The sequence below is a fragment of the Pleurodeles waltl genome, chromosome 4_2 (assembly GCF_031143425.1).
Source record: "Pleurodeles waltl isolate 20211129_DDA chromosome 4_2, aPleWal1.hap1.20221129, whole genome shotgun sequence".
NCBI classification, from domain to species: Eukaryota; Metazoa; Chordata; class Amphibia; order Caudata; family Salamandridae; genus Pleurodeles; species Pleurodeles waltl.
In genome coordinates, this window is record NC_090443.1 from 25311279 (window position 1) to 25327625 (window position 16347).

The window sequence follows — 16347 nt, forward strand, 5'->3', positions numbered from 1 at the left end:
ATGAACACTTCTCCTATCCCACTGCTTCTGAGCCACAGCACTCAATTAAACAAATTCTCTGGCCTTTGTCACCCAGCTAGTGACAAACCTATAATCCTATTTCTCAATGGAAAAACTGATTGGCTCTCTGGTTTCTTACCTTAAACACTGATCCCTAAACTTAAAAGTAAACCCTGATATAGTAATGTGCAACTTCTTGGCTGAGATCAAGCCAGTTTAACCTTCTTCTACTCAGGGCAAAGCCATTGGCATTTACAGAAGATAATTCTGGGGTACTACAGGAGACATCCAAGGAATATAACAGTAAAAGAGTATCTGGCAAATAGAATGGGTACACGAGTGGATAAGCTGCGACTAAATTGTATACTCTAAGGAAAACATATCTCATGGGACGAGTGAGATGCCGAGTTGGCCAAAAGAACTTGTGGGCTTCAACCAAATAAGTACTAGTAAATAATCTTTCAGAATTGCAGATCTTCATTCCAGAAGTGTAAACTAATGGTTAGGGCATTACAGAGTTAGGTCCTTTTGTTGCAAACTCTTGGTAATTTTCACAGCAAGGCAGATACATAGCATTACCAAACAACCGGATTCCACTTGCCCATTGTAGGGATATCACTAAAGGCTGAATTGACAACAGGGAGTATCCCACAAAGAAGAGTGATGGGGCCAGTAAGACTGGGTCACATTCCTTCACAAGATATATTTCACAATTCTCAGTCCTATAAGCTCCACTTGACTACCACTCTCCCCACTCAAACGAAAAACAGAACAATTCCTTCGTATACAGCAAAATTATCTATTGTTTGTTTGTGCGTTATATAAAGTGCTAGATGTAGCCATTTTGTTAGTTCAGAATGTACAATTTGAAAAACATTTTCAGCCATGATACTCAGTGCATGGATTTAAAAAAATGCTGTCTTCACATGAAATTGTAAACCGTACAGTAGCAAGGCCTACAAATGCCACTAGTAAGCGCCCAGAGTGGCTATAGAGGTACACCATGACAGCTACCAGATTTTCACTCCATGATCACTGACCCATTAAGAACTAATGAAGCTTGAACCTACATGTTGTCAAAGGTACACCACTCCAAATCTGTGCACATACTTGCAGTCGCTACACAAAGACCATTCTATTGCTCGACTGTCAGTGTTGCACCTTCACTTTGGCCAAAAATTTGCCATTCTTATAAGAGGGTAAAAGAGTGGGCAGAAAAATGGTTGGTTTGAGGAAAGGACCCTTCATGATTGTGTATTGGGCCTGGGAACTGTAGGAAACTGGCTCTTTGTTTGATATATCAAAATGAGATATATTGTGCAAAGAATCCAGGAGCTCCCTTACTAGCGGACAGGGGCTTGCTCTAGAAATCCTAAGGGGCTCTTTTAGGGGGGAGTATGGTTGAGCAGCCTTACGCTTATCTGAGAGGAGTGTTTGACATCTGCAAATACACACACACAGTAAATAAATGAGACACACAACTCAAAAAGGACATCCACACCAATTTACAAAAAGAACAACTATCTTCATATATATGTAGGCACCAGATTCAATATGATCTTGTAAATAAGTTTTACAAGAAAAGTCTTTACAGTTTTGAAAAGTCAACACTTAGTGCAATGCTATCCTGTGGTTGAAAAACAAATATGGCAAACAAGTACTGTACAGCGAGTTACGGGACCAACCTCCTGGACTTAAGGTAATTATTAGGCAAGGGTCAGGACCACACCAACATGTTACACCGGGCTGCACCTGGACAGGCGGGTGCATAAGTGTTGTATGGCATTCGGTGCCCAATGTTAGTCAATGGGGATCGGTCTGGTTGAAAATAGGCTGTAGGATTGGACAGGGAGTCCAGACAAGGAGAACCAACAGGCGGGTTCAAGTCCTGAGACGCTTGGGGACATCTTGGGTCCTCTTCTCCACAGGCCAGGGGTGACGGGTGCCGAGGTGTTCTGAGGCATCTGCTTTTCTCCACCGGGAGCACTCACGATGGAGGAGGCCTGTGGGCAGAGGCTGCAGGCGGTGTTAGGGAGTCCACAGTGGGCAAGTACATGGTAAACTGTGTCTTTGGGGGGCTGGGGGACCACGTTGGCACCATTGGCCAACTTCAACTCAGGTGGGTGGCACAGGTGCAGAGTGGTGCTTTGTGGTGTTCGGTTTTTGCGGTCCAGAGTTCTTTCTGGTCTCTTGGGGTGCCAGCAAGATGCAGGGAAGCAGTTCTGCTGCTCCACAGGAGTTTCTGAGTCTTTATTGAAGGCAACAGGGGTCCCAGGCTTCTGGAGCCACAGCAGCTTGCAGGATGAGTCGACTTTGGCGCTAATCAGCGGGAACAGCAGACAGACTAGCAGGGCTTTTGCCAAGTCACGTGCTTCTTCAACAGTCTTTGCTTTTGTACCTCTCAATTGTTCTTCTCCTTCGTAAGTCAGCAGGAATCTGAATTCCTGGTTCTAGGGGCTCCCCTAAATACTGCATTTAGGGGTGTTTAGCGGAGTGTAGGGTAGTAACCAGTGAGTTACTCACCCCTTGGGTCACTAGACTGCCTGTATGACCACTTCGTGTGGGAACTGGGCATAAGCCTGTCCTATAGGTGCTAATTCTGTCAACACCAAGATGGCAGATTTCTAACTTTTGTGTCCACATCAGGCAGCTCATCTGAAAGGTGGTACTGACCTGAGGGGTGGACACACCTCCTTCAATACTACAATTGGGCCCTGGGGCAGGGGGGGTCTACATCTCTCCTTTGATTGAAGCTAGACCTGCATACCAACGGTCTTGGGCTTCTTTGAAACGCCCTGCCTTGGAATGCAGATTTGCAGGTCATCCTGTTGGGTAGGGTGTGTAAACACCTCTCCCAGAGCAGGCTTTGTTTCTGACTACCTGAGCGCGAAGGCTTTCACCCTTGGGAGTCAGAAGCATGTCTGGTGGTGGCAGGCTGGCTAAAACTAATCCGTCTACACATTGGTAGTTGGTAGGTTTTCAGGAGACACCTCTAAGATGCCCTCTTGGTGCACGTAATAACAAATCCATCACTGGCATCAGTGAGGGTTTGATACTGTGATATGTTTGATACCAAACATCCCTATTTTCAATGAAGCCATCGTGTAGCTGGGGAGCTACGTGTACTTAAAATGTCCTCCCTGTTCACTCTATGTCTGTGAATTGATAAAGACATAGCAGTGGCATATATGCTCTTAGAGATATGTCCTCACATGTTATATAATGCACCCTGCCTTAGGGATATAAGGTCTGCTGTAGGGTGACATATACAGTACATTCAGTGTTAGGGGACATGGCACGTAGACTGTGTGCCATGTTGTGTTTTCATTTTTAGCTGCACCAAGACACGCAGCCTGCAGTGGAAGTCTGCATCTTCTAGGTGAGACGTCACTGAGGGTGTGGCACAACAAATGCTGCAGCCCTTGGGGGCCAAAGGTATTGCCAACTGGAGAATAATTGCACAGGTGTAGGGAAAGAGATCTGGCACTGGGACCTGTTTAGCAGGAAACCAGTGCACTTTCAGTCAAAAGTGCATCATGTACCAGACAAAAAGTGATGGTGACCAAGTCAAAAATTGGCTCTTTCCTACAGGGATGAATGGATGAAATTACTAAAATGATTAGGGCTTACAGCATTAATTCTCTTGTTAGGGTAAGCTGGAAGCAGGCAGCTCTGTCATACTGGTTGGGCTATATGTATGTTGGAAAACACACTAAATATGAACATAGTCAGTTATAGAGAGAGACCAAGTTTTCACTACTACGTGCAATAGTTTGTACAGGAAAAAAGCCAAGGATGTACATGTCAACTTTCATAGGTTTTGCTGCATAGAGAACCACCATTATATTAAAGAAAAGGAGGATAGCATTATGCATTAACTTTTATGCAGTTATTCTGAACAACAAACCCTTGAAAGAGTTAAGAACCCGAACACTGAATGAACTCACAATGGAATAGAATCTCCCTGTCCTATAAAATCCTCTTGTTGATACTCTGCAACACTAAATAAATAAAAAATGTATTCATGTAAATAGAATTGTTTAAAACAAAATGCACCTGATGATTAACCAATTCCGATTTTTCTTCATGTTACAAACATTTTTAAATGTCCTAACAATCAAAAAAATGAACCTCCCCCTAATATAATGCTGACTTTCGTGTCTGTAATAAAATTGTGATCCTCTGTGCAGTAAAACCTATGTGAATCGACATTTTATGCAAGACAGGAGGCTGGCATTATGCATGTTCACAGCCTTTTAATACACAGCTTGAAACATGCTCTGTTGTTTGAACAACATTAAACCAGTCTTATGCTTTTAATATCACCTCCAACCTTCCACCTGTCATAAACTGTATTTGCCAGTAAACCACTGACAGAAAGTGCCGTAAACTGAGTCAAACACCTGCTTCCTTCATAACTGATTTACCTATCTACCTATGGGAGCAGTCGAAACACCCTTATGTGACATAAGAAATGAACAACTGCTTCTCACCAGCACTCCTCTTCTCCAATACACTTTCCTCATATTCTTCGACACACCTAACTGCACACAACTTTGGACATTTTTAAAATTTTGGCTAAAAAACAGAGTCCTGTATAGTTTTCATTCTTCTCCAAATCTCAAACATAACTCCATTTGGCTAGTAAAATCTACTATTAACTTCCAGTGCCGTAATATATGATGCTCTTTTGAAGGAAATCAAACAAAACGTAGTAGCCAGCTTTCACAACGGTTCTTTAACAACGAATAGGTCTTACTGGGCCACCTTTCAAACAACTTAAAAATCAAATCCACATTCCAAAGGGATTCATAGTTCATTTTAGGCAGTCTTTTAAGGCTACTTCCCTTCGTAAATGTATATACCAAAAGACTTTGGCCTACCTGAAATTCCCTGGACCAAAGAATGTCCAGCTGCAATAGCAGCAAAGCTGCCAAAATTGTGTACCATTATTCATCAGCCTCCACAGGATCCAAACCCCTTGCCACACACCAGCGTACCCAGACACTCCATGCACTCTCAAACCTCTTTAGTACCTGATGCATAGACTCTTTGAGCATTTCTGAAGCTATTCCCAAAAGATCTGCAAAGCTTCATGATTTTCTGTAATCTTCCAAACTAGAAGGTTGAGAGAACCTGACTCTACTAACAGATGCTCTATTTCCTTCACTCCTCGTAACAGTCCCTTGAAGGATTTGATCAAAAATGACACCTCTATCACCATTTCCATCACCAGCACCAATTGATAACTTTGACTCTGCACCTGAATTGACACTCTCTGTATCACTGGGAATGAAGGAAACACAAACCTTCTCATCTCTCTCCAATCTTGAGTGAAAGCATCCACTTCTTCACTCTCTGTATCACTGGGAATGAAGGAAACACAAACCTTCTCATCTCTCTCCAATCTTGAGTGAAAGCATCCACTTCTAAGGCTCCTGATTCTGGTCTCCAATTGATGTATTTTTTTAACTGAAAAATCAAACGGAACACTAAGACATCCACTCTAAACGACCCAACAATTCTGAATGTTCTGGAAGTACTCCTCCTTCAACTTCCATTCATAGTAATCTAACATATTTCTCGAATTCCAGTATGCCACTTCATTATTCTTCCCAGGTAAATACAGGACCCTCAAACCAATCTTGTGCTGTAAACAAAATTCCCACATCTTTAATGCCAATTCTGACAATTTCTTTGATCTGCTTCCTCCCACTTTATTTATATCAGACACTGCAGTAATGTTGTCCATCTTTATTAACACTCAACTCCCTTGAATCTCATATCTGAAACTGCAATTGTATCTACCAAAAAACCCAGTGAGGGAAATTTAACACAGACTTTTCCTGATTGACAATGAAACCTAAAGATTAATAATGGCTTCACAAAACGCAGTTGACATCTCAACATATCTGCATTCTGATTCATAATCCGAATGTCGTCCAAATAATCAATCTTATTCCTTTCTCTCTCAAAAATCCCGCAACTGGTCTTAAAATCTTCGTGAGACACCAGGGAGAGGCTGAATGGAAGGCACTGAAAGTGATACAGTTGACCCTTCCATCTGAACTATAGGTAGCACTGACTTCCCAAAGCTATTGGTATTGTAAAATATGCATCTTTGAGATCCACCTTCAGCATCCAATCAAATTCCTGCAACACACCTCCTAAAAGATGAATTCCTTTCATTTCGAAATGTCTATAGGTCACACAATAATGTAAATCTCTCAGATTTATTACTGGCTCCCATAGTTTGACCTTTTTCTCCACCAGAAGCACGGTACTTACAAACCCGACCTGACGATCTTCCACCTTTACTGTTGCATCCCTTGCCAACATCTGTGCAACCTCTCTGTTAAAATGTTCTCTAAATCCTTTTTGAAGAATATTTCCTTTGCTTCGCTGGGTTGTTTTGGTTCCATTTTGAACTCTATTTAATAACCTGTCGCTGTCGCCAACACTCAAGGATGTTCTGTAATTCGCCTTTGCTGATCCAGATGAAATCTCATTCTTTCTCCCATCTTTACTTGGGTAAGACCTGAAAAAAATCCTCATACTCACTGCATCCACAGTTGTTGTTCTGGCCTCGAGCCTTTTGTAGACATAGCTCTACCAATTCAAAATATAGAGTATCCCTCTGCCACACGAGAGAAGATGTGGTGAAGTGTGTGCCAGGACTATGCACCACTTTGTAGAAAAGCAGGCCCAAGAATCTTTTTTTTTTTTTTTTTTAACCAAGAGTCGGGTAGGAGTGGACCTACTAGGTAAAATAGGGATGGTTAGGGATCCTTGATGAAAATGTTACTAGATGGCCAACCTTTCTCCGCTCCCAGTGGGATCTATATTAGTATCCCCCCGAGTACTTCCGAGTAGACAAGTATTCACTGCCTCTGCATGCCTAAATAGTTTTATAGTGCATGTCTGATTTATTGTTTTAAGATACACTTCGATAGGGGAGCATTAAAAAAGCAATCCTGTCCTGACGGTTCCTCCGACTGTGTTTGGTCAGTAAGAATAGGCAGAAACATGTTGGCACCCTAATGGCCTTAGGACCATTAAAATCCCAATTGCCCCTTCACATATTCTTTTTTTTTTTACCTTTCCCATCCACCCCTCTAATAAATGGAAACCGTGGTTGTGGATAAGGAATTTTTACTGTTAGCTTCTCTGACTATTCATATACTGAGAGCTCCTTGGAATATGGTCAAGCCCATCCTGACCTTTAGGAGTCGGGGTGAACCCAGTGATGAAGCATGTCCTGTGACTGAGGGTTAAAAGTAAAAATTATTATTTTTCCTTTTTCCTTCGAAGTGATGTATAGATGTGACACACACTTCACCACATCTTCTCTGGTTTGGCAGAGGGATACTCTGTTTTTAATTGTATGATCCCAGGGGAACGTATCGCTCGTATCCTTTGTCTCACATAAAGGTCTCCTGACCCTTCCGGTAAATAGGTCCCCCAACCTTGACACCTTGTTTTAAAGGATATAGCTCTGCCTCCTCTTCCTCTTTGGGGAAAGAAACCAGACATTCCTTGGTTTCCTCTGGAAGTTCCTCTACCTTGATAGCCTGAGTAATGGCACTTATAAAATCCACTGCCCAGTTTTTGCCTTCTTCTCCCAGGCCTGCCATTTAAATTATCCCTTCCAAACACCCTCTGCATTGAAGTTTGAGCTTTATCCTATGCTGTGAAAGTTTGCACATAATCTCCTAACATTTTAATTATTACGTCTTCAAATATTAACCCTCTGGCTTCCTCGCTAGCGTCTTTCCTTGCTAGATCTCTCATCTTAGGACTAATTCACATGAGAACCATTTTGCATCTTTTCTCTAATGGCCAGCATGAGCACACCCTAAAAACCAAATTGCCCGTTTGAACCAACGTCTTCGTAAATGAGTATCGAATTAATTCCCTTTAAAATATGTTACCTCAGTTAGATCAAACATCCCTGCTAAAGGACACAGCACATCCAATAGCTTATCCTCACACTGCTTTAACAATATTTTCGACCCTTTTCTAGGGTCTCTTCCCATCTTAAATAGGAAAGTAATCAGTTCTGTGTCCAAATTCAGTGTAATAGTTATTTTTCCATCAATTACTGGTCGAGAACATTCTCCCTCTGATAATATTCCTTTCCTTCTTTTTCAGTGGCCTCCTTATCCAGACTTTAATGTAGTCTGCTACATGTTCTAAAGAACCACCAATCTAAGCCCCTAGGATGCCTAATGTTCTTAAGATCAACCACATTTTGCCCTAACGAGTCAATTATTGACTTTCTAACTTTATTTTTAATGGTTACGGTATCGCCAAACTCATCATCCAAGCTATCCTTAAAGTTTAGATACAGAATATACTGTTCCACATCCATTCCATCTCCAGTCTGTTCTAGTGAATTTAAATGAATCCCTCATTAGCAGACATATTCTTCTTGCCTAGCGTGTCACCCTGAACACCCTATCAATCTGAGTCGCTTAGGTCTCCCATCCTCATTGAATCATGAGCCGAATGCATCCTCTTTTTAACACCTTTTCCTCCTGGACTTCTATTTGATCTCTCGTCTTCTTCAGAAATTGAATAATATTCTTTCTTATCCATATTTACTTTTATCTTTAAGAACATTTTAACTGTTCCTTGCACTGCCTTCTTCAGTTCCATGCTTCTAATAATGTTTTCTAGACTCACTACTATCTTGTTCTGACATGCTAAAATAGCTTTAATACAATAAGAATTTCCTCTCTATTATCTCTTGCTACCAAATTTAATATTTATTTGTGTGAAAAAAACAGCCCCCACCCTCTATCGAATACACCCAGAGCTTAGACACCCGCAACAAACGCACCCGTAATGCATATTGCTTAAGAACAAACTCACCAGCCCAAACTCCCCTGAAGAAACATTTGCTCAAACCATGTTCAAACTCCTTTCGAAAGATGCGCTTTACGTAAAACATATGACACTCATGCATGCCCCTAAACAAAATGCCTGTCAGTCTGTTTCCCCATTTGAAGCCATCTGCCCTTACCTCCTCTAAAGGCGTGACCAAACCAACGAGCCTGGTCAACAGGTAAAAACGGTCTTATACTTTTTTCCGAACTTGCGCCATATTGCTTGATCCACTGATTATACAAATGTTTATATTAAATAATTGAGTAAACACTCCTAACCTTTTATTTAAAATGCCTTTTTTTCTGAAATCTAGCTATTGCTAATCTTGATCATGCTACATACAAACTCATACCTCTGCCTACTGTACTGTACCCATAAATTGGGTTAAATTAGCATTCTAAACCACCCAATCCAAACCTAAACCATACCAAAATTCTCCTTTACACCATAAGCTGAAAAATAAAAATTGATACTTTTCTGTTCAGAAGCAGTACACAAAAGAGAAAGAAAATAGTGGACAAGAGGATTTTGTAGGGCTGGATGATTCTATTTCATTTTTTGTTAATTCACTGTGCTGATTATTGACTCTTTGTGGTGTATGCTGCTCAGAGGTGAGTAAATGTTAATGCATAATGCTATCCACCTGCCTTGCCTGAAAATTATCTTTTCTCTCTAGGGTTTGTCAGGGCATGGTCCATTCTCAGTAGTAGAGCTGTTGCTGTGTCTGTTCAGGGTGGAAAGGAATGTTCCCATATGCATTTGTCTGTGTGCTGAGGGCGTTTGGCCAGTGTGGTGAACATTTAGTAATCAGGGGAGAGGGTCAGTGAAGTAAAGAAAAGGAGTCCTCTACCCATATTGGTTTGTCCCTAGGATGAGGTCATTGAGATGAGGGTCTGAGTCTTCAGGATTTCAGGAATCACATTCTGGAACTCTCTGTCTCTCCATTTGAAAACAGAAATTTATCACCTATCTTTTAGAGAAAAAAAATGAAAACCTGATACTTTTAATAAAACGTTGTTATTCTGACTTTGGTCCTTTCACCGCACATAAAAATCATTTCACAGTGCCAAGGGGCCCAGTGGGTGGGTGTTGTGCTTTAGAAATGCTGAGTGTTACTGTGATTGTAAGGGTGTGCAGTGAGAGTGGATAGAGGTAGGGTTGAAGTGCCTCCACCACAGTCCCTAGGAAGAGAGTGAAGCCCTGCCTGCTGCTTCTTTGCTATGGAATTTGAAACGGACAGATGATGGGGAGTCATGTCTCAAAGGGAGAATGTAGTGCCTGGAAGCGTGGTTCAAAAAACTGGTGTCTGGCAGCATAACAGGCACAGCCTGCATGAAGAGTGTAAAAGTACTATGTACAAGTATGTTTTAGGGGCAGACTAATCGAGGTACAGGTAGTGTACAGGGCATTTTATTAACTGTTGAGAATGTGCTTAAGATTGTTGGAGTAATATTCAAACAGGACAGGAAACAATTCGTACAAAGATATAGGACACTACAAATACAGACCAGTGGCACCTCAGACTATACATCGGTCTACAGATGCCTTACAGACTGCAGTTGCATTTTACAGGCACTGCAGAAGCCGCATGATACTGGTGCCTTAGATGCTGTAGGTAGGGTTGCTGCGTACATGGAGCACATGTGTAATATTACATTAAATACTTTGGAGCAATCTTATTAACCCTTCAGTCTTTTAAAACTGTGGCCCAGAGATTATACACAGAATTCTGTGACTCCAGCACGAGCATTAACCTCTTGAGTTGACACTCCATAGGGCACAAGGAACACTCATTACTACAGCACTTTAGAATTGGATTGCAGATGGCATGAAACACTAGAACGGGGCAGGAACCAAACATCTCCATGAAGATTTATCTGGTGTATAGCTCCAATGTCTTGCGTGTTGGGTCACCTCAGTGAGCAATAATTGGAGGAGTATTCCACCCAGAGCCCCCCACCCCGATGATATGCCTCTGGCAATAATGAATCCCTGTAAAGGCAAGGAGGGTTTGTGGGTGTCATGGAAGCCTCTTTAAGGGGAAGAATATTTGTGGGCGGCCATGGAGGCCATTTTAAGAGGGATGGGTGTTTGTTGCCCTCATGGAGGCCTCTTTAATGGGAAAAGTGTTTGTGTGCAGTAAGGAAGGCCCTTCAAAGGGAGGAGTGTTAGTTGTCAGTAGTGGAGGTACCTAAAATTGAAGTGTTTAGTGTGCCTGGAGGCATGCAGTGAAGCCATCTAAAGTTTTAAAGGAAATAGTATTGTGTGTGTGAGGGTGGAGGGGCTGGCTTGGGTAAGGCTCAGAAGGGAGGAGCCCTAAGTAAGGAATGTAAGAAATTGCCCATGGCAACTTGGGCGACAAAGTAATCATAAACTTGTGAGCACTCTCGGAGCTCCCTCACTGCTAGCAGGTGGATCTTTAAAGATGAACATGTTTCAGTAAGGGTACCTTTGGTCATCTTTAGTAGAGAGCTCAGGCATTAAGACTATCCCCATATAAAATAATGTGTGTGTTGTGGATTTGCAAAAACCCACCATACAAGTGTTTTGTCAATATCCCACATAACTTAGAATATCCAAACTAAAGGAAGTAAAATGCTAAATCTTAATACAAAACATCACATTAGGAAACCTTGATAAAGCATTCTAACATTTAAACAATTTAAGCTGGTAGTAGATCATATGGGTGTGTTTAAAAAAAAAAGGTTGCCTCTGTTCAGAGTAAAACTATCTCAAATAAGTTTATACAAAATAAGCACCAGAGGGCTGCAGGGCACCAAGGATCTCCACCAGCTTCTTCAAGAGAGTCCCACCCTCATGCAATCCTATGGAACTAACGAGTCAGTACTCTGTGGTTGCTAATTGACTACCATCACAAGTATGCACATATTATTTTTTTCATGATGTATTTTGTTTAGCAATTTTCACCACAACTGATTCCAAAGACTCCAGCTCGGTGGCATAAAGGTTCCCATGTGGTTCTCTCCTTGAAACCAACACCCAGGATAATTTCACAAGGCAGATTCTTCAAGCTTTTACCAGATTCCCATCCACTTTTTAGCTTCTAGGCAAATAGCCTGGGAGCAGGATTTCTCAGTATCCAACATGTCCTAATCATCTGGTACTACAGTGCCCGTGTGGTACCTCCAGTTAACTCCAAGTCAATCCACAGTGCTTCTACAAAGTACAAGACCTTCTCAGTTCCCTAACCCTTCCAGCTAATTGAGGGATGAAGTTGTCTCTTTAGCAGTCAGCAGTTCTCTTTAGTATGTCAGAATGCAGTCCATTCTGGGAACTGGCTTGATTAATCCCATTTGACACAGGGATTACCTAGCAGCCAGAGAAGTCTTCTTCCTTCGACCTTAGCAGTGCCAAATCCTCTATGCTTCCAAAGCTTGAACTTTTGTCTTTAATGTCAAGTGTTGTGGCTTAATGAGCCAGGAAGACCTTTCCGATCTCCTCCCTTCCCACTAATTCATAACTCCTGCTTATGCACTCTTGTTTCTTTTGTGTTATGTCCATATCTCTCTCTACAAAAACCATATCTCGTGAAAAAAAGGGTGCCACAAATGGCCTGCAGTCTGCCCACCTCCCTGCCACAGTGAGTTATTGCAGGAGGCCTATTAGTGCAGTTCCTCCTGATGCATGGGCCTCCAATTTAATACAATTACACTACCAGGGCAAAGAAGATCTAATTTGAGGGCCCCCTCGTTCTATAGATTTTTTTTAATGCTATATTGGATAAAAGCTTCCAGTAAAAAACGTCAGTATGAAATTAAATGTCTTACTTAGAGAACAGTTTTTTAAACTTTCAGACAACTGCCTTTTCTTTTATGACCGATGTATGGTTCATCCAGAGTAGCCTGATTACAAACTGTACATAAGACTTTTTTCCTAAAGTTGTCATGCACTGGTCTAAATGCAGCATGACAGGAACACTGTCCCTTTTCAGTTCCCTCACATTGGACATGCAAATAATGCTCTACTTCTCTCCATGTCTGCTTGGGGTCCTCACATTGTGTCAGAAACAGTCTGGAGGCTACGGAATGCTGCACTTGAAAATGAAAGCTGTTATTTTAAACAAAGCAAACCTAAGGCCCAGCATAGGCCACAGCCAAAAGGAAAAATTGACGTGGGGGAAGGGAGGGGTACACCATGGCAGATAAACTTTCATCCAGCAAGGATAATATGTGGTGCCTCAATTAAATTCTGGGTTCCCAGATGTAAAGTAAAACTGTGCTTTGATTTTTAGGTAACCCCTCTCTCTTGATTTCTTTCTTCAACACTGCCAGTGGATTGGTCTGGATCCCCTTTTCAACAGCATTTTAATTAACATTTTGTGTTTGTATCCAGGGGCCTTTTTAAGCCGGATCGTACAGTGGGGACAGCGCAGCTGAAGCTAGAAGCTCTGGAAACACACTGTGAAATCAGAGAAATAATTGAAGTGAGGGACAGCTTGCAACTCTCCCTCTCCTCCTCTACTGTCTTCACTGCTTGCATTGGCACTTCCAGTAATCTCCTTGTTAACAGCCCACTATGCACTGCTGTAGTGAACTCTTTGTCTTTACTTACTGTCTCTACTTGTTCACTCCCTCTTGTCAGTGCTTGCATGTTCTTTCTTGTTCACTCTGTGCTTGTCTTCCTCGCTCTCTTTTTTCCTTTTCTGTGATGCTTGCTGCATTCTCGAAGTTCTCAATATTCACTCCTGTCCTTACTCCTTCTCTGCGTGGCTTTGGACTTGTCCTGTTTCTCTTCTATTATCCTTGATCCATTCTCTAAACGTTTCAAAATTCCCATCTCATTCACTCCCTCACTTGACTTGGCACACCCCTTCCCTTTCATGATCCTCGATCCATTTGCTTCCTTTCCATAATCACTCCCCTGCTTCTGCTCCGCAGTCCCGTGCTCCACAATCTTTACTCTACCATTCCTTGCAACTTTCTGTCTACTGCGCCTGTTGCACAATTTTTTTCTCCCATTATCAGTCTATAATCATCTTCCCCGTCATGCAGCAGTCTCAAGTTTCACTAGGTAAATAAGGGGGAGGGGGCTGTTTTTGGGCGGGGGTCCTCCCCTTCCTGATTAGCAAATATCTATAGGTTCTCTGTGGGAAAAGCCCACAGGTCATATTTTACATACTGAGCACTTTCCCACTCTTCGATGCGACACACTTTTAATTGTGAGTTGCTTCATAGCTATAGTATTGTTGCGCCTGCCCTGGGAACAGCATGTTATCGAAAGACAGACTGTTATGCTAAAAGCCACCAATCTGTTTTCCACTGTACAGGCCAGGCTGCATTTCAAGGGAAGACCGATACCACTGCATGTGTGTGCAGCTAGTAACTGTCCCCATCTTCACGGGAACACCTGGGAGGGAGCAGAGTGGTCCCTACGACCCTCTTTTCCCTTTTCTGAGGGGTGGCCTTGAGGGGTGTACTGGCTTTGCACCATTTCTATGTGGTGCAGTCAATTGTTCCACCTGACATCCTTTTTGCCTCGCCTCCTGTGCCTGTATTGTGGTGCAGGCACAGAGGTAGAATATTTCCTCATTTCCGTGGGACCATGACTGCATACAAATGAGGGAACTCCCTCTCATGATTCACGACAGATGCCACACAATATCATCTGTGGCCCCATCTATAATACCAAAATGCCCTGGGACGCAAGAAGTAGGCACAAACACTCATTGAGCCCCATGGGGAGTTTCCTGAAATAAAGCTCAACATGACCATCTAACTTCTAAGGCTGAAAAAATGTGAATCCTGCCTCTGGAATGCCTTTGATTCCGATCCCTATCTGAACCAAAAAACAAAACTAAACACTGTGAGTGTTTCAGCTGTGTATGTAACTAGGTAACGCGTCTCTCTCATACCCTCCTAATTTGTTCATACTATTTTTTCTTGTGTTTTCAACAAGCTGAAACATTAACAAGAAAATATAAATGAAAGAAAAAGCTGAAATTACATCAAAATGTCTTACGTTCACATAGCTAATTTCAGCTCAATGAGTATGCTGCTTCAAAGATTCTCTCATAGCCTCTTTTCTGCAAGGCCATCTTCCATTCATATCCAGTTGTATCTAGTTGGACGTGGTCCACCAGGTTCTCCAATATTGTGTCCTTGTTAGGGCATCCTCTAACCTAGTGTGAGTTCCTTCAGTTTCAGCACCAGTCCATTTCCTTCAACCAAGCTCTATGGGGAGGGGCTTCCTCTGACCTCAAGTGCTAAGCAATATCTCTTTCAGTTAATAATGTATCTAATCCCACCTGCATTCTCTCTCCTCTTGTGCCACCAATATCTTCCAAGTTGGTGAGAGATCTATAGGTATTCTTAGTGCCTCAGATACTGTGTTTAACACTTTCCTCTGGGGTATTTAAATTTTGGAACAGGCCCATGTCATGTGAATGTAGTCCTCCATCTCTTTATGACATCAAGGGCATTTTGGAGTGTGTATCCTGGCTATTTTCTAAAGCCATTTAAGGATAAAATGAGGGCTGCACAGGTATTTATTTCGGATCGCATTCAACCTTCCTGATATGGCAAATCATTTGGGGTCTACAAGGGTATCCCTTCAATCCACCTTGTCTAATGGAAGTATGCCTTCCGCCCACCTAGATCTCACTGCTCTCAGTGTAACTGATGTGTTGGCAATGAAAGATTGATATATTTTCGAGGTACCACCTTTATAATTTTTTCAGTACTTAGTTGTGCCTTGAGGGATCTGTATTCAGGTATGACCACTGTCTTGTGACAGCTTATTTCTTGGGTGTGGCATTGTTGAAGGTATCTGAAAAATTGTGATTTGTGGTGATTAAATTCTGCTTGTAGAGTGACAGCATGACTCCTTTTCTGGATTCACATGCTGTGCATTATTTTGCCATTTAGTGGTTGGGTCTGGTAATGTATTTTCCCTTTTTTCTTATCCGTTGTGGGCGTAATTGACCACCATTTGATGGTATGTCCAGCCCCTTATGTGACGAATGCGGAGCTATAGATGTTCTTATGCGCAGTTACCCTCTTCAGATTTTTTTTTTCCGCTGTTGGGTCTGGATGCAGCAGAGGCGCTCTGGGAAATTTAAAAAAAAAAAGGTTTTGAAGAAAATAAATAAATTTGCCAAAGACCGCCAGAAGAACAACGAGCAGAGAGAAGGGAGCCCTTCTCTTTTTCTCCTGAAGGGACCCCCACCGGTACCAGGCAGTTGGTAGGAGAATGAAGGCAGGTAGGGTCCATGGAAAAGACCCCCTTTAAATTCTGCTCAAGCTGCCACCACAGATTTGCCCAGAGAGACCCGAATGAGGTTTGCACTCTCTGTCTACCCAAAGACCAGTGAGTAGAGGCTGCCGAAAAGAAATAGACAACGTAGAAACAGTTGAACGCCGAGAAGTTAAGGCATAAGGTAGCAAAACCACTGAAGGGCCATGAGTCTAAACTCCCGGACAAATGAGTCGAAACTCTCAG

General features: G+C 42.3%; 1 protein-coding gene across 3 annotated transcripts in view; it reads left to right on the forward strand.

The window, feature by feature from the left end:
- The window catches only part of CC2D1A (coiled-coil and C2 domain containing 1A), a 130046-nt gene that overhangs the window by 57663 nt on the left and 56036 nt on the right, over nt 1-16347 (forward strand). For all 3 annotated transcript variants that reach the window (XM_069230445.1, XM_069230447.1, XM_069230446.1), the window contains exon 22: nt 13243-13333. In XM_069230445.1, coding sequence (XP_069086546.1) covers nt 13243-13333 — 91 coding nt within the window. The remainder of the gene's footprint in view (nt 1-13242; nt 13334-16347) is intronic.